Below are 19,839 nucleotides of genomic sequence, written 5' to 3' on the forward strand. Positions count from 1 at the left end.
TAGGCAGACAAATGATAGATGGAGACAGAAGAATGATAGACAGACGAATGATAGACAGACGAACGATAGATGGAGACAGATGAATGATAGACAGACGAACGATAGATGGAGACAGATGAACGACAGATGGAGACAGACGAATGATAGATGGAGACAGATGAATGACAGACAGACGAACGATAGATGAGACAGATGAATGATAGACAGACGAACGATAGATAGACAAATGACAGACAGATAAAAGAGATAGATAATGATGATCTCCTCGATTAAAGAATACATTTGATACAATACGACTGATGATAGACAGATGAACTATAGACAAATGATAGATTGACAGACAGATGGTAGACAGAAACACAATTGATAGACAGATGGACAGACAAATGATAGATTGACAGACGGATGATAGACAAATGACAGATGAATAATAGATGCATAGACAAACTAACAATAGATAAACAGATGAGTGATTGACAAACAACTGATACAGACAAATGATAGATAAAGAGACACACTAATGATTGATAGATAAACATGAATGATAGATGGACAGATGAACGATAGACAAGAGAATGATAGACAGACGAACAAAAGATAAATGATTGATAGATGAAAGACAGATAGACGAATGATAGAATGACAGATAAACGATAGATAGACAAGTGGATGATATACAAACAGATGAAAAATAGAAGGATGAATGATAGACGAAATATAGATTGACAGACAGGTGATAGACAGACATATGAAAGATGATGAACGATTGATAGACAGACGAATGATAGATAGACAAATGATTGACATGAAAGAGATAGATGGACAGACAGACGAACAATAAATAGAAGAACGATAGACAGACAGACGAAAGATAAATAGACATGAATGATAGATTGACAGATAGACATATGAACAACAGAAAGACAAAAATATATAGTCTGACAGATAAACAGGGACAGATGAATGATTGATAGATAAACAGACGAAAGACAGATAAACAAATGATAGATAAACAGACAAATGATTGATAGACAGATGAAAGACAGATAGACAAACGATAGAATGAGACAGATGAACAATAGACATATGGATGATAGATATACATGATTGATAGATGAATGATTGATAGATGAAAGAGACGGAGACAGACGAATGATACAGAGGAATGATAGATATACAGATGAAAGACATATATGGACAGTGGACAGACAGATGAACATTAAATAGATGAACGACAGACAGAGGAATGATAGATGGACAAATGATAGACATATGAACAACAGAAAGACAAAAAATAGATGGATAGCATGACAGATGACAGATAAACAAATTTCAGAAAAGAGAATAAATCAGAATGAGAGAAGAATGGATTTACCTTGATTTCTGCCTGATGAATAGATTCCAAGAAGAGAAAATGGTTCTGGATGGTGTCATGGGAGTTGATCATATGTAAAACCAGCTCCACTCCTTTCTTGTAGACATCTGGGAGTTTGCTAAAGGATTCTTGCGCTTCACTGAATGACACTCCAGCAGAGAACAACACGACCCACAGCAGCACAGCCATCTTTAACTAGTCCGCACTTCAACAACTCCTGCAAATGTCTGCTGAGCCAAAAACCAGGTTAAACATTCTCTAAAACGCTCACTGTCCATACACAGCCCTGGCATGGTGTGTACAAACCAGGGTCTAAATAAGAACACTGTAGTTATGAGGTTTTTTTTGTTTGAGCTTTTTTTTTTTAGTTTTATTTAATCAAAAATATAATCTAAAAGAACTATTTTCTATTTTTAAATATTTAAAAATTGATTTTATTTCTGTGATGCAAAGCTGAATTTTCAGCATCATTAAAAAATTTAACTGAAGGTTAAAAAAGACATAAATATCCAATTTAAATAGAAAAATCAACTTTATTTGCAATATTTGGATTTTGCTGTAAATATTGCATTATGTACAGAGGAACATTGAATAATCAAATATCCAATAAACATACAAGTAAAAAACAAAATGCATAAATTGCGCACAGATGGTAAATGACCCTTACTTCCCTTTGCCAAACACCAGGTCATGCTTTTGTACGTAATATCAGCAAATATTAAAATGACCACAATGTTCAAACATTAACCTTCAGTCTTAAACCCAATAAAGCATCCAAAAATACCATCTACAAACAAGTGCTGCTGAGCATCCACAACACAACCAAAATCCTGCCTGCATTCACACACAACCTCAAAGTGCGGCTCTACGATCAGATTTCCCAGAGTTCTGCGAGTGCAAACATGTCTAGATGCGTCACGCAAATCTGGAACCAGTCGCTGAACACGGGCAGAGGGAATGTCAAAGATAAACAACCGTGACAAAGTACAATGTGCTGATGGTCCTGATGTACTAAACGATGAGACACAACATTTTATAAAAATATTCTTGATTCAATCACGTGTACGCTCAAATAATGACATAAAACGTCTAACCCTTTCCTAGTCGAATAAAAATAACATCTACACAATTTGTTTTTGAACTCACTCTTTATGTCATTAGTTAAAGCAAAGCAATATAAAACTAGCATAATATCTTCCTATAATTAAAACATCCTAACATACATCCGATTTTGGAATCATAATCTGCAATGTAAGAAAGATATAAAGCACTTGTTTTGTAGTTTAAAGCACGATAGTGTGAAAAAAAAAATCCAAAACCTTTGGAACAAATGTGTAATAATACTAAACAACAAACATAACACATGCTTCACTGAATTATTTAACGTAACCAAATTAACAAGTTAATTTTAGATTGTGTGCACAAAATATATCAAGTGAAAGTGTATTGAATCAAATCAAATCTAAATGACTGTAGAGATCTAAAAAGTGGGATATTAGTAAATGACAGGGAAAACATTAGTGATATTATTCAGGAATTCTGTGGCAAAATCCTTCATGAACGTACATAAATAATACGGTTCCCATTAAACCAATAAATAATTAGTATTTAAATGGTGCTGAAATGAACAGGCTACTGTTTTAGTGTTAATTCAACATTATATGTGGGGAAAAAAAAAAAAAACTTTTAAAATGTGGTAGGAAATACCAGTTTATCAGGTCATCATGTTTGCTTTTTAATAAACTAACCTTAATGAACTGAATCAGAACCCTAAACGCTACAAATTGTGGGATCATCTGTAGGGACATTCATGTTTAATTGATTTTAAGACTCTAAAGTAGGTTCACTAGTGCATCCACCCGAGCTAAAACGCATCTCAAAATCCCCCAAGACCATTTACAACCAGAATTTTTTCACTCTGAATGAGACATTTGCATGTAACAGTCAATATAAAACATACAGGAACTGCACATTTAAAGTTAATATGAGTGTTTAGGGTTCTGTGTGACTTCTATTCATTATTAAACAGAATTTTAGAAGAGAAAATATTCATGATCGGATGGCAACGAAGAAAAACAAATACTGTCGATTGTGTGAATTAATGTATGTTGGGTCATCAGAATAAGATTTTAAAAGCTATTAAAAGCACAGACATACATATAGTATCAGATGAAATGGACCTTGGCAATCGTTTTTGATCATGAATGTTCACTACAAACCACATATAATATTACATGGGCCCTGAATGGTACTAAAAACGTCCAGTTAACCCCATAAGGTACATTCGTCTTCCTCATAGGCGACATTTATGCTTGTTTAAGGATAAACGGTGTGATAGCAGCTCTCTAATACAAATGTCTCTGGGTCTCTGGTCCACGTAATGCCATTCTCACCTCTACAGCATGTCAAGACTCGTTGTGCGATTTGCTTCGTCAAGCTTTTTAAAGCAACTGTCCTATTGGCCAATAGCGTGACTTGTGAGAGGAATCCAGCCGAGGGACGGACAGCTGCGGTCATGGCTCAGACTGGCATGTGCATCTCTGTGTATTCATCGTGTCCCTCCTTCTCATCAAAAGTGGGCTCTGCATCATCAGCATCCAACTGAAAGAGAAGAGAGAGAGGAAAAAAGCCACACAAACGGGATTAGTTAACATGATTTTGAAAATGACCTACTTTAGTTTCTTAATTTATCTCTTTGTGGATGATACATCTGTGCACCCAGAAACCCATTTCCACCACTGAATAAAAAATAAAACAGAGTAACTGCGACTTTTTATCTCACAATTCTGACTTTTTTAGACAATTGTGAGTTAACATTTCGCAATTCAGACTTTTTTCTCATACCTGCATGATATAAGCTCACAATTTTGACTTTTTTCTTGCAATTGTAAGTTCACAACTTGCAATTCTGACTTTTTTTCCCCCAACTGCATGATATACAGTGAGTAAAAAAATTTTTTTGATCCTCTGCTGATTTTGTTTGCCCACAGACAAAGAAATGATCAGTCTATAATTTTAAGAGTAGGTTTATTTGAGCAGTGAGAGACAGAATAACAACAAAAAAATCTAGAAAAACACATTTAAAAAAAGTTATAAATCGATTTGCATTTTAATAAGTGAAATAAGTATTTGACCCCTATCAATTAACAAGATTTCTGTCTCCCAGGTGTCTTTTATACAGATAAGGCGCTAGAACTCTCTTAAAGGGAGTGCTCCTAATCTCAGCTTGTTACCTGCATAAAAGACACCTGTCCACAGAAGCAATCAATCAATCAGATTCTAAACTCTCCACCATGGCCAAGACCAAAGAGCTGCCCAAGGATGTCAGGGGCAAGATTGTAGACCTACACAAGGCTGGAATAGGCTACAAGACCATCGCCAAGCAGCTTGGTGAAAAGGGGATGACAGTTGGTGCAATTATTCGCAAATGGAAGAAACACAAAATAACTCATTTCCTTTGGTCTGGGGCTCCATGCAAGATCTCACCTCGTGGAGTTTCAATGATCATGAAGTACATGTCCAGACCCGTCTGATGCTTGCCACTGAACATCTGAATGATTCAGAGGAGAACTAGGTGAAAGTGTTGTGGTCAGATGAGACCAAAATCGAGCTCTTTGGCATCAACTCAACTCGCCGTGTTTGGAGGAGGAGGAATGCTGCGTATAACCCCAAGAACACCATCCCCACTGTCAAACACGGAGGTGGAAACATTATGCTTTGGGGGTGTTTTTTTCTGCTAAGGGGACAGGACAGCTGCACTGCATCAAAGGGATGATGGACGGGGCCACGTACGGTCAGGGACAGGGCATTGAAAATGGGTCGTGGATGGGTATGACCCAAAACACATGGCCAAGGCAACAAAGGAGTGGCTCAAGAAGAAGCACATTAAGGAGTGGCCTAGCCAGTCTCCAGACCTTAATCCCATAGAAATCTGTGATACAAATTTGCAATTCAGATTTTTTTCTCACAATTGCAAGTTCACAACCCGCAATTCAGACATTTTTCTAACAACTGTGATATAAACTCACAATTCTGACTTTTTTTCCCTCACAATTGTGAGTTCAAAACTTGCAATTCAGACTCATTTTCTCTTAGAATTGCACGATATAAACTTTAAATCTCACAATTCTAATATTTAAGGCAAATCTGACTTTTCTCATAATTAAGAGATATAAAGTTCAATTCTGAGGGAAAAAAGACTTTCTTACACTTGTGAGTTCAGTCCTCTCGCAATTCTGACTTTATTAAGAATTGCATAACAAATTCACAATTGTGAGGAACAAAAGTCAATTGCGAGATCTTGAGAGTCTCAATCAGAAAGTCACAGTTAATTTATCTTTTATTCAGTGGTGAAAATGGGCTTCCATGGAGCACATTCTTCCAAAGGAAAACATGACTTGCTCAATCTCTAAAATGAAATTAATATGAAAATAAAATAAACAAAAAATAAAACATTTTGGAAGTAAAATGAGTTGTGAAGGCAGTTTCACACAGATTTTAAAAGAAAGACATTTTATGCTTGCTAAATATATTTAATAATTAAATTTTTTATTTTTTGTTCGGTAAGATTTTTTAAAAGGTTTTTTTAAAGAAGTCCCTTATGCTCACCAGGAATACATCTGATCAATAATACAGCAAAAAAAAAAAAAAATTTAAATGTAACATATTCCTGTGATTAAAGCTAAAGTTTGTGCATCACTACTCCAGTCTTAAGTGTCACATGATCAGAAATCATTCTAGTATGCTGATTTGCTGGCCAAGAAACAGTCCTTATTATTACCAGTGTTACAGGTACAATTTTTGGCAGAAACTGTGATACATTTTTAGGTTTCTTTGATGAATAGAACATTCAAAAGAACATTTATTTGAACTAGAAATGTAACATTTTTTGGAACATCATAAAATGTCTTAACAAAAAAAATATTACTTATTCTTCAAAGAAAAAAAAGGCAAGAAAAAAAAGATGAAAATGAAAAAGAAGAAAATCTTTGTATGTGTCTTTTTAAGCATGCAAAGATCCTTACACACTGCATTTCACGTCCGCTGAAGATGCGTGGCAGAAGAAACATCTTGACAGGTACAGTCATAATGAGAACGAACGGGAAAGCCAGTGATGCCACAGTAGACATGACCGCCCAGAGGACAGCCAGACAGAAAACCTGAATCGCAGTGAACAGATGCATCCGCAGCGTCCGCACCTGAGGATCCAGTCAAGAGAAATTCAGTCAAGATACACAGTACAAAACAGTTAAGAAATACCTTCTGTATTCTTTGTTGCAACCAATACGATTTCTGTATCTGATACCATTAACTGCAGCATGCTACTGCCACAGTACCATTTTAAGAAACCACTGAACCAAAATCCTCTTTATTACTGAACAAAAAACAGACTAGGGTCCTGACCTTGCGCACATAGGTGTGATCGGGGTGGTATTTTGGGGGCATCAGCAGCAGTAGGATCCGTTCGGTCATCTGGATGCCATTAAGTGACATCACACCCATGTACAGGAAAATGCCAAACAGCACAGCGATGGGGATTAGGCGGAGCAGATCGCCAATTACTATTGAAAGACCTACAGCCAACAAATGTGCAGTTTGAAGACATTTGAATTTTTCATCATTCAATTCATATAGTAATACATACAATAGTCATTTTACACTGATTTACTGATCAATACACTGATCAAAATAGGCCACAAGGTATTATGTGCTACAGTGATTTTACCTTAAATTGTGGTGAAAGTGACTGTAATGCTTAGCCGTTGGTTGCTTATTTTACTAAAACACTGGTAACAGCAATATGACCAAAAATGAAATTAGCTTGCTGGATAAATACTTTTTTTTGCTGATTCCAAAATATAATATCTGATTGCAAACCAGCTTTTTTCAACAATTATCCTTCATTATTTTAATACATATATTTTTTTTTTTTTATGCTATCAGCTGTTTGTGCTGATCAGGATGCGTTTAGATGGATAATGCTGAAATCAGTATTTGTTGAAACCCACCTACAAGTATTGCCACCAGTAACCCGGTCACCCTCTGCTCCTTGACCTCCTGAATACGAGGTTTGTCTCCTGGAGCGACAGCTTTGCTCATTACGGTAAGGGCGTTTGCATGGGTTACAGAGCGCACGGTGGCTGCGGCCATCCATGGCAGACCGAACAAAGCGCTGGTGCCACCAAGAGTCACGATGAGCAACAGATCCAAATGGAAACCTGAACCCTTGACCAGCATTCGCTCCTTCTTACTGACTATCAGCCTAGATGGAGAGAGAGTGTCTTTAATACTGACATGATTTTATGTGTTCCATAATTCAGGGATAAACATGTCTGTTGTATATTAGTCATGTATAACAGCTTTATTGCAAATTAAAAACCTTTTTTTTCTACAAAATGTCACATATCATAAAAAAAAAATCACAGATTTATTTAATAGCTCAAAATACCCTGCTAAAAATAATGCTAAAAACATATTTTAAGCTTTGGGCAAATGTCCTTATTTTTAAGCTCTGTAATCATCATGATGAGACGAAACATGACAGTGGACTCACGTTGTGATTTGTGTCTCCATAAAGATGAGGATGAAGACGAGCAGAGCTGGAAGGATACTGGCAAACATCATCCAGATGGGGAACTGACCATCAGAGCCCAGAGGATTGATTATCCAACCTCGTTTATCAGGACTAGTCACTGAAAAACCTAGAGGTACACTCAGTTTCTGTATAAAAAACAACAACAGAATATATATGTGAATAAAATAACAAAAAGAAAAAAGTCATAATAATAATAATAATAATAATTAAGAAAATGAATCAAAATAAATCATTTTAAAAAAATGATGAAGGATGGAGAATTATAAATGACATTAAAAAAATAATACAAAATAATAATAAAAAGAGAATAATGATAATAATAAATAAAATCAAATAAAGTAAATCAATAATAAAATAAAAAATAATACATTATAATAGGTGGAGCATTAAAAGTACATAAATGACAATAACAAAAAACAATGCAAAATAATAATAAAGAAAATTAAATAAAAAATAAATGAATAATAAAAATAATGAAAATTAATTCAAAATTAAAGTAAATTTTAAAAATCTAGTTATAGGTGGAGCATTAAAAATACATAAATGGTAATAACAAAAAAAAGCAATAATGCAAAATAATAAAGAATATAAATAATAATAATAAAAGTAAATAAAACAAATCAAAACTAAAATAAATTATAAAGGGTGTAGCATTACAAAATACATAATTGACAACAACAAAAAAACACAATAATACAAAATAAGAAAATGAATTAAAAAAATAAAGAATAATAAAGAAAATTAATAAAGTAAATCAAAAATAGAAGAAAAATGTAATAATAGGTAAAGCATTAAAAATACATAAATAAAAAAGAAAATCAATCAGAAACAAAATAAAAACTTAAAATCTAAAGTGTAACATTAAAAAGAATACATAAAATAATGACAATAACAAAAAATAAACCACAATAATGCAAAATAGTAATAAAGAAAATGAATAAAAAATAAAATCAGTCAAAAAAAAAAAAAAAAATTACAAAGTGTGAGACATTAAAATACAAAAATAATGGAAACAAAAAATAATGAAAAATAATAATAAAGAAAAAAAATCAATCAAAAATAAAATAATAAAAGTAAAATAAAAATAAAGTAAAAAAAAATGTATTTTTACTTATAAGCAGCAACATCACACCTCTCTTTCAACAAACTGGACAATTTTATACATCTACAGCTCAAATAGTGCAATTTTATGCAGTACATTATAATACCTATGGTCCCTAACATGAAGTGTGATAATACAAATACTAATATCATGTTTATTTGTCTTTAATAACTATCAGCTATCTATTCTCACCTGCGAGTATGTGTCTTGAATACTGTAGTCTACCAGAACCATGATGAGAATGGCAATAGGAACTCCAAAATCTCCAATAACTCTTCTTAGCTGTAAAAAACACCAAACTTATTTTAGACAGAAGATGGCAAATTACGATCATATTTTCTTTTATAATGTTTTAACTCAACATTGGGTCAGTTGATCAGATAGCGTCTTACCCTGCCAGGAAAGAAGGCACTGTTTTTGAACTTGCGCAGGTAGTAGGCGATGAAGAAAGTCCCAGACATGAGCACCAAGGAAAGCAAAGCAGTATTAGGTTCACCGACCACCTTCACCAACTCTGGCTCACTGCTGTTCGACGCGAATGGATTCAAAGTAACATCCTCCATGCTTGAGTTGTATGTTGAGTTGTTTACATCAACAACCACAGCAGAGCAGCGTTTTAGAGGATGTTCCTGGAATATCTGTGAGAAACATCAGCAGTTAAGAGGACTTCATGACCATATATGCAGAAAAATAGAATCAAAATAGGTGATCTAATCTACCTTGGCCAGTTTTGAGAAGGTCTCGTAGATGAAAATGAGAGAGATGAGGATGGAGAAGATCTCCTGGGTGAAACGCGAGACAAATCGGACCATGAAGCTGCCCTCGAAGGCCACCATCACCACCACGATGATGATGAGCCAAAAACCGATCCAAACCCGACCTGTCAGGTACTCCATATTATTGCCCTTACAGAACTGGAGAAGGACAGAGGATAATGTTATTTTTCCATGTCAGCATTTACAATTTATACAATATATGCTATAGATATATACAATCAACATTCACTTTTGTGCAAAAGTTTGAGATCAGTTGTTTTAGGGATCAAAGTTTCATTAATTTGATCAAAAATACAGAAAACCACTATATTTTAAATTGCAATAATGTTTCATAATATTAATTTATTACTACGATGCAAAACTGCATTTTCATCAGCCGTTACTCCAGTCTCCATTTTTTACTATCACTTTTACCACATATTTGCTGAATAAAAGCATTAAATTCTTTCTAAGAAAGAAATAAAAAATTACTGTGCTCAAACTTTGAATGGTAGTGTGTATTGTTACAAAAGATTTATCTAAATAAATGCTTTTTCTTTTTCATATTTATTCATCAAAGAATCCTAAAGCCTAAAAAAGCTTCCAAAAAATATTAAGCAGTACAACTGTTTTCAACACACATTAAAAATCTGCTTATTAGAATGATTTCTGAAGGATCATGTGACACTGAAGTCTGGAGTAATGAGTTAACAATAAGTTGCAATAATTCAATTGCAAAAATACACAAAGTAAAAGCACAAAAACAAAGCAAAATTAAATTCAAATTAAAAGGAAAATGGCAAAAAACTAAAAAGTCTACATAAAATGACAAAACGTAAACAAAAAACAAAAGGGCAAAAAAACAAAACAAAAAACTAATAATAAAAAACAAAACAAAAATCACAAAAAAGCACAAAGAAGAAAAATAATAAAGATAAGCAAAACATAAGACTCAAAACAAAATTTTTTACATAAAATGAAAACAAACTAACATAAAAGCCCATAAGAAAAAATAACAAAACAAAAGAAGTCTATATAAAATGACAAAAGTAAACAATAAAAACAAAAAAGGCAAAATAAAAAACACTAATAACAAAAACAAATACAAAGCAAAAACGTTCAAAGGCAAAAGCAATAAAGAAAAGCAAAACAAAACACTCAAAGCAAACATGTTTACATAAAATAAAACCATAACAAGACACAAAAAGCAAAAGGAAAAGTGCAAAAACAAAAAAGAAGTCAACATAAAATGACAAAAAGTAAACAAAAACAAATAAGACAAACAAAAAGGCAACAAAAAAACAAATCACACTGTATAAATAAGCAGCAGAACTGTTTTAAACAATGATAATAAAGCAGCATTAGAGTGATTTCTAAAGGAGTAATGATGCTGAGAATTCACCTTTGCATCAGGAATAAATTCTATTTTAAAGTATATTAAAATAGAAAACAACCATTTTAAATAGCAATAAGTTCCAGGTCTCCCTGTGAGACTGTGAAGTCTCAGTGGGATACTTATTGGCTAAATAAAGAATAAATAAAAATAATATTTCACAATAATACTTGTATGTTTAATCAAATAAATGCAGACTTGATGAGCAGAAAGACTTATTTTAAAAACATAAAAAAATTGTACTAATCTCAAACTTTTGAATGGCAGTGTATATATTAATATATAATAAATGTTGATGTTCATTATTGGGAGGAACTTGTCCTTTGCCAACATATTCATGGTAGAGAATCTGGATTAAAGAACTGTATTGTAAACTCACAGAGAAAAAGGCTTCTTCAAACACCAGGATTGGTCCAGAGAAGCCCACCACCAAAAGCGGCTGAGCCCCGAGCAGACAGAACAACACTCCCTGAATACATGTGGCCACAATCAGCTCTGACACACCAAGGAGCCCTTCAGTCTTCTCACCTGTACACACAAAACTGAATTATTGAACAGAAAGGTCGGACACATACACTGTCTGGGGTTCAAGCAGAAGAAATCTAAAATACTTATCAGGATCAAAGTCACTGATTGTGTGTATCATGATAACCTTTTGTTAAATAACTGCTTGTGACCATTTAAAGTCATTTATGTCAGTTCTGAAAGCAATTTAATAATTAAACTGATTAAAAACACCTTCAGCTTTGATTACAGTGTGTATTTGTTGTGGCACTGCTATAACAAACTTATGCAACCTCACAACATTTATTTCCATCAAGAGTTACATTAATTTTTGGCCGAGATCTTGTATTGACAATGGAAGAGTTGCAATTTATGAACTAAATTTCCCTTTATAATATTTTAAAATGGAAAACATTGTCTAACTTTTATGTTTTATATGTTTCTGATGTGAAAAGCGGTAGTGTAACTGACCTAGAAGGCCTCCGAATGTGATGGTTGGAGAAAGAGCGGCGAAATAAATAAAGATGACAGCAGCCATGCACTGGGGGTTCAGCGCATCCTTGAAGTCACTGATGTACTTTGGGTAACGGCGCTGGACGTCACGGATCAACCCACCAAACAGACGGCCTGTGCGCCGTAAAGGGTCGTCTTCTAGTTTCAAGGGTGCCAGCAAGGCCTCTAATTTACACATAGAGAGAGAATATGGGATTTTATGAATATAACAGAGAAATAATCATGAAAGTTGCAAAATAAAACAAAACACACATACAAAACATTAAATTACAAAGGTGAAAGTTGACAAAGGAAAAGCAAAAGTAAAAAAGCACAAAAAAAGTCTACATAAAAAGACAAAATCTAAACAATAAAAGCAAAAAAGACAAACAAAAAGGCAAAAACCAAACACACTAATAACAAAAGAAAACAAAACACACTCAAAACCAAATGTTTATGTAAAATAAAAAAGCACAAACAAACAAACCAAACAAAAAAATCTCAAAAGGAAAAAAGGGAAAAAATAAGCAAAAGGAAAAGGGCAAAAAAACATAAAATGTCTATATAAAATGACAAAAAAGTAAAAAAGACAAACAAAAAAGGCAAAAAACACACTAATAACAAAATATATTATAATAAAATATTATAAATATATATTATGTAAAATGTTTACATAAAATGAAAAAATAAAGCACTAAAAAGTCTACATAATGACAAAAACTGAACAATAAAAGCAAAAAAGACAAACACACTAATAACAAAAGAAAACAAAACACACTCAAAACCAAATGTTTATGTAAAATAAAAAAGCACAAACAAACAAACCAAACAAAAAAATCTCAAAAGGAAAAAAGGGCAAAAATAAGCAAAAGGAAAAGGGCAAAAAACATAAAATGTCTATATAAAATGACAAAAAAATAAAAAAGACAAACAAAAAGGCAAAAAACAAACGAATAACAAAATATGATATAATAAAATATTATAAATATATATTATGTAAAATGTTTACATAAAATGAAAAAATAAAGCACTAAAAAGTCTACATAATGACAAAAACTGAACAATAAAAGCAAAAAAGGAAAACAAAAATAGCAAATAAAAAAACACTAATCACAAAATAAAACAAGACAAAAGCAATAAAGAAAAGCAACAGTCAAAAAATGTTTACATAAAATGAAAAAAAGCACAAACAAAAAAAATTTAAAGAAAAAAATAAGTAAAAGGGCAAAAAAACTCAAGTTCAAGTCAAAAATGTTCAAGTCTAAACAATAAAAGCAAAAAGAGCAAATAAAAAAGTCAAAATAAAGAGCACACTAATCACAAAATAAAACAAAACAGAAAATAAAAGACAAAAGCAATAAAGCAACAGTCAAAAAATGTTTACATAAATTAAAAACTTGAAAAACACAAATAACAAGAAAAACAAGCACAAAGAAAAAAAATTCTTAATGCAAAACAGAAAGAAACTAACACAGAAACAACAAATAGACAAAAGAAAATACTCAAACGAAATATATGCAAACAAAACACACATAAAACATTAAAGCAAAAACTGAAACTGAACTGGATCTAAAGCTACACAGATTGACGCAGACCTTTCTCTTCAAGGCTCTTGGGCTCTTTGGACAATAAGGCCACCTCCTGCTCCTCTCTCTTGCGGAGCATCTCTCTTTGGAAGTGAGCGACAGACCGCAGGAGATCTTCACCGCCCAATTCTGACGGAGGGAGAACGATACTGCAGTCCAGGAAGCCGTTGATTGCACTGAGTAAGTCCTGTCGATCATCTGCCAGGTACGCAGCTTCATGAAATTGCTAGAGAGAGCGAATGGATTAAGTTAACATTGGATATAGGCATTACAGTCTAAACATTTGGCATGGAACAATGCATCTCTTCGCGCTTGTGTAGTGGTCACCACAAACCATCAGTCTTACCTTGTCGGACATGAGTGTGGAAATGGAGCGTCCGATCTGGTGGTAGTCCATGTTGGTGCTGGGAGGACCAAGCAGCACAAAGAGAAACCGAACAGGAACCGGTACCTCCAACACAGAGTCCAGTTCTACAGCTTCCTGAAGTCGAACAAATGCCATGGTGGGCTGCTCCAGGAAGTCAACACTGCCTAATAACAAGACAAGAAATACAATTCATTTGCAATTTGCTCTAAGTTCATGACGTTGTTAGTACTGTAATAGTCATTTTAGTGATAAATCACAGATTATTTAGAGTCTTATTTGAGTCCTTTAAAACTGGTTCTAAATTCAGAATCAGACTATAATTGCTTACCAACGAGTACAACAGTGGCTTCAGCATTTTCTGGAATTTTCTCCAAAAGCTTAAGTTCATGTTTGGATTTGGATCTGTGCATGCCCATAGGTGGAGCAGAATCTTTCTGCAAATAATGAGACAAAAGAACAATCAGGAAAAAAAAAAAAAAAAAAAACATTTGAAGGGATACATTTTCACTAATAAATAAATAAACTTACAAACATAATATATTATAATACAATGTCAAATTATATTTTTTTATTTGATTTATTTATTTTTAAGATTTTTTTATTATTAAAAATGTGTTTAAAATCAGCATAACAAATGAAAACATATTTTTTTAATGTTGACTGTCAAAAGGTTTTGAACAGTAAGACTTTTAACATTTTTAAAGAAGTGACTACTGCTCACCATGCCTGCATTTATTTGATCCAACATACAGCAAAAACGGTAATATTGTGAAATATTTTTACCTTTAAAATTAACTGCCTCTATTTGTTTATATTTTAAAATGCAATTTATTCCTGTGATCAAAGCTACGTTTTCAGCATCATTACTGCAGTCTTCAGTGTCATATGATCATTCTAAAATGCTGATTTAAAACAGTTGAATAATTTATTTTCAGGATACTCTGATTAATAGAAAGATCAAAAGAAAAGCATTTATCTGAAAAAAAAAAGCTTTTTACACTATACCATAGAAAAGAAAATTATCGAAAGAAATTATAGAAATGAATACTTTAATTTAGCAAGGATGCTTTAAATTGATCATTAAAGCAATGACAAAGATATTTATAATGTGACAAAAGATATCTATTTCAGATAAATGCTGTTCTTCTGAACTTTCTATTTATCAAAGAAACTAAAAAAAAAATCTACTCCACTGTTTTCAACATAATAAAATAAGGTTTTTGAGCAGCAAATCATATTAGAATGATTTCTGAAAAATCACGTGACTGGAGTAATGATGCTAAAAATTCAGCTTTGAAATCACAGGAATAAATTACATTTTTAAATATATTCAAATAGAAAACAGTTATTTTAAATAGTAAAATATTTCACCATTTTACTGTTTGTGCTTAAAGCAGAAGAGACTTAAAAACATCCAAAAACTTACTGTTCAAAAACTTTTGACTGGTAGTGTAATTTATTTAAAAAAAATAAACTTTTCTATTTTTCAAATTTCAGGTGATATACACTATCAGTCAAAAGTTTAAACTAATTAATATTTATTCTCACCAAGGCTGCATTTATTTGAGCAATATACAGTGATATTGTGAAATATTATTACATTTTGAAATAACTTTTTTATTTTAATAATACTAATGTAATATTAATAGTTTTAATGTATTTTTATCTTGGTGAGCATAAGAATATTTCAAAAACATTAAAAATAAATGTTCCAAAATGTTTGGTATTGTATATTACACATAATAGACAAGTAAACAAATAAAAAAATTAATTTTAATTAAAGCTGCGAGCAGCGATGAACGGGCCCTCGCACCTGGGCTCACCGCCGACTGGTGGCTTCAGGAAATCAGCAAACGCTGGGCAGTATGCTTTTAATACAGTAAATATAGAAAAAATATGTCATAAGTCATTTAAATGTGCCAAACTTGCCGCTGCCAGATGGTGGCGCTATGCCTGTAACTGATTATTGGCATGTAGATGTGTTCAGGCCAGCACTATTATCAAACATATGAAGTTTGGTGCAGATTGACCTTGGTATGTTTGAGTTAGTGAAAGATATGATATATCCTGCTGCCAACAAGTGGCGCTATGATAATATCTGAATATTAGTCTTTAGGTGTCTTCAGGCCAGGACTCTTACCAAACCTGTGAATTTTGTGGCAGATCAGACATTTTATGGCTAAGTTATAACAACTCAATGAAAACTCAAGATCTTCACAATTTAACATCTCTAAGGCCTCAAGATCAGACTGACCAAATATAATGTTGATTTAATTAAATGCAATCAATGCAAGGACTTCAGATAATGCCAACTGTGAACCAATATGCAAAATTTTCCCTATACTCTGATGATGACGATAAGAACATGATTCATGATGATAACAAAATGTTATTATTGCTTGCTTTACGTCCACCACTTCTGCTTAAATGTCATTGTTACCTATCTGTACAAGTTTTGTGTGGATATTGCTTTGCTGGTGACTCCTCCTGTTACAAGACATCACTCTTAAGCGCTACATAACTAAGAATCAATAAGGAAAATGGTGCCCAGTTGGCACATGCATTCACAGTAACTCTCTGCTAGTTTGGATTTTAAGTTTACAGAATTGAAAGGGTTAGACTTTAAAATCAACACACAGACACATACACACAAAATATAAAATGTTGCCATCCAGTTTCATTTGTTAAAATTAACTATATTAGTTAACATGACCAATAAATAAATAGCATTTATTAATGTTAATTAATATTAAGCTAAAAAAAGTATTCATATAAAGTTTATGTACTGTGAATTAACATGAACATGAACACAGTTCATGTGGGTGTACAGCAATACACAATAAAGTGCTCTATAAACGCTCCATTCTTTCAAAATATCTTTAAAAATCAAGTTGAGTATTTTAACGGGGTGATATATATATATATAACTGATCTTAAAATGATGGTTTTCAGATGTTTTGAAGAGATAACAGTAACGTTTGTTTTGTTGTCAAAGTCTGTCTTAATTTTTTATTATTATTTTATATTCAATAAATAACACTATGCAAATATTGTCTATCAATGAAGATAAATTGATCATGTTGTGATCAAGTTGATCAAGTTGTATTTTTTAAATCTTTTGCTATGTGACTGAATAGGACAAGTTCATGGTACAGTTAAGTAAAAAATAAATGAAAAACAACAACTGCAAAATACGAACAATGAAAGACTTAGTGACCCTTTATATTTTCTCAAAATATCAGACTCTCAAAGATCAGACATATTTATGTAATTACAATACATATGTGCATTTTTTGTTCAAAGATGGTCTGTAGGATGGCTCTCTACTCTGTCACCCTCTCTGCCTCTCACCCCTCCCCCCTGCAATAATGAGCTTCTCTGTGCCTGACTGAACGCACACACATACTGTAGAGACATTCACCAGAGTGACAGCAGGTTTCTGAGTTATTTTTTTAATTTTCTTTAATTCATTGAAGGTTGTATAAAATTTATATTTCCAGCACTTGCTCAGAATGATTAGATCTCTGTGTGAAAAAAGTTTTAAAGAGTTTGGATGCTGCACTTTAAAGATATAAAAATATTTTTTACTATATCTTTAAAAAATCACCATGTCCACACCGTTCAAGATATCCAAAATCCGCTCGCAATTTAACATCTTCAGAATCTTCTCTTCATGTTAAAAAAGTTTGGTGTGAACAGCTGGTTGTTCTTAGAAGTAGTGTGAATTTGTTTACAGCCTGATTTTTCAAAAAATCCACCTTCAAACCAAAATAGCCGGCTTTCTGTTGGTCTTAGCTAATGAGTTTGATTTAGAAAGTTGTCCAGATTGATGAGATTAATATATGTACAGAGTTTGGTGACTGTAGGAAAAACTAACCCCCCAACTTTTGTCAAAAGATGGCGCTATAGAGTGCCTGCTCCACGCCCATTTATGACCTTTTGCCAGTGTCTAACTATCATTAATATTGATGTGTGTGTTGAGTTTCATGAAATTCTAAGCATGTTATCTGCCTCGAAAAGACAGGAATCTAATTTTAAAGTTTGACATGTTGCCATGGCAACAGCATTCGATTTATCATCGACCCCTTTACATATTCTTATCGGCCGTGTTTTGACATGATTTTGATGAAGTTTAAAGAAAATCGAGTAAAATTAAGAGGCTGATTTCAAAGCATTTTGAAAATGACACACTTCCTGCTCCCAGTTGGTGGCGCTATAACTTTGACTCATAATAGTCACATTTATGGAATCGGCATCATACAACGAACAAACTGGTGAAGTTTCATCAGAATCAGGCAATGTGTGCAACAGTTATTAGACACTTCCTGTTTCTCATTTCTCGCCATAACTTTGTCGCCTTGCCACGGCCAAACCGTTCGAGATATCAAAAATCTCCTCGCAATTTAGCGTCCCCAATGTCTTGAGATCATGCTGACCGAGTTTGGTGACAATCCCATGGAATTCCTGGGAGGAGTACGTTAAATTCCAGAGCATGCGCTTTTTAAACAGCCCTAAATATCTCACTTCCTGTCAGGTGGAGCCTATGACATAGAGTACAAAAGTTGTTTGGCTCAGTGAGATCTATATGTGTACCGAGTTTCATATCAATATGTGCAAGTATGTGTGTGCAGTACATCAAGTTTTCAAACTGTGTTCCAGGGGGCGCTGTAGAGGCCCTGAACCACGCCCGGGTCCCAGCCTCTGTGGCGTCCTGATGGCCGCAGATTCCGATGTGTGTGCAAATTTTCAAGAGTTTTTGAGTATGTTAAGGCCCCCAAAAGTGCCCGGAAGGTGTAAAAAAATAAAAAAAAAAAAAAAAAAAATAAGAACCCTTAGAAGAACAATAGGGCCTTCGCCCTTTTGGGCTCGGGCCCTAAATATTGTATAGACAAAGGTTGCCCTTCTCTTTCAAAACATAATCCAGCATAGACACTACAAACCAACTACCTCGTTCTTCTCTATGTCAATGTGAAGTGAGCTGTCTTGACTTGTCCTTATGGACCCCATGAGCGGCTCTGTGACGGAGGGTTCGGGAACCGGAGACAGGTGGTTGCTGCTGCTCTGGTGATGGGTGATCAGGGAGCCCAGGCTGGCTGCTGAGATGTTTCTGGGAAATGAGGAGCTGTGCTCCTTCTCATCGCTCGGGTGACTAAGGGAGGGAGAGCAAGGGAGCCAGCGGGTAAGAGACACTAGGAGAGACTTCGAAGGGTCATGTGTGGATCTACATACCAACGGGTAGCGAAATGGCGTAGAATAGAAACCAATAGATTATGTGAGAATAAAAGATCATATGTGGGGTCTTTTCTTAGATATTGCTTATTGTACAAATATCTGAGCTCTACCTGTGCTTGAGTAGAAGAGCACGGAGGACATTAGCTCTGTCCTCAGCTTTGATCTGGTCTGAGATGATCATCTGTTCCACCACCTGATGGGCTATGCCAGGTAGAGTCTTCTGGTCCAAGTCCAAAAGCACAGCTCCTAATGAGAGGGATCAAACATGAGACCGTTTATTTTCATTATCACTAATGCAATCAATATAATAATAATACAGGGTATTACACTGTAGTTCACCATTATAGTTAACCAAAACTAAAAGCGTTTATATATATATATGTGTGACCGTGGACCACAAAACCAGTCATAAGGTTTAATTTTACAAAACTGACATGT

The 19,839-nt window shown here is 33.7% G+C and overlaps 1 protein-coding gene across 1 annotated transcript; it reads right to left on the minus strand.

Annotated features, from left to right (window-relative positions):
* Positions 1–1,926: 1,926 nt before the first annotated feature.
* Positions 1,927–19,636, minus strand: LOC141300885 (anion exchange protein 2-like). Its single transcript, XM_073831170.1, has 15 exons — positions 19,512–19,636; positions 19,117–19,318; positions 14,498–14,603; positions 14,149–14,333; positions 13,812–14,028; positions 12,196–12,402; positions 11,600–11,748; positions 9,792–9,986; positions 9,465–9,710; positions 9,265–9,354; positions 7,929–8,095; positions 7,384–7,637; positions 6,779–6,948; positions 6,400–6,573; positions 1,927–3,976 (listed from the first exon to the last, which is right to left on the minus strand). Exons 1-15 carry the CDS (start codon positions 19,580–19,582, stop codon positions 3,896–3,898), a joined length of 2,514 nt encoding a protein of 837 aa, XP_073687271.1. The 5' UTR covers positions 19,583–19,636; the 3' UTR covers positions 1,927–3,895.
* Between the last annotated feature and the right edge of the window lie 203 nt (positions 19,637–19,839).

This window comes from Garra rufa, chromosome 24, assembly GCF_049309525.1.
Source record: "Garra rufa chromosome 24, GarRuf1.0, whole genome shotgun sequence".
Taxonomy (NCBI): domain Eukaryota; kingdom Metazoa; phylum Chordata; class Actinopteri; order Cypriniformes; family Cyprinidae; genus Garra; species Garra rufa.

Bases quoted from the DNA above. Each gene is read 5' to 3' on its own strand.
- LOC141300885 (XM_073831170.1), bottom strand. From the start codon at position 19,582: ATGATCATCTCAGACCAGATCAAAGCTGAGGACAGAGCTAATGTCCTC. The intron at 6,574-6,778 runs GTCAGGACCCTA...CTGGATCCTCAG, and splicing joins ATCACACCTATGTGCGCAAG to GTGCGGACGCTGCGGATGCA. The intron at 3,977-6,399 runs GTAAGGATCTTT...CTTCTCTTTCAG, and splicing joins GCGGACGTGAAATGCAGTGT to TTGGATGCTGATGATGCAGA.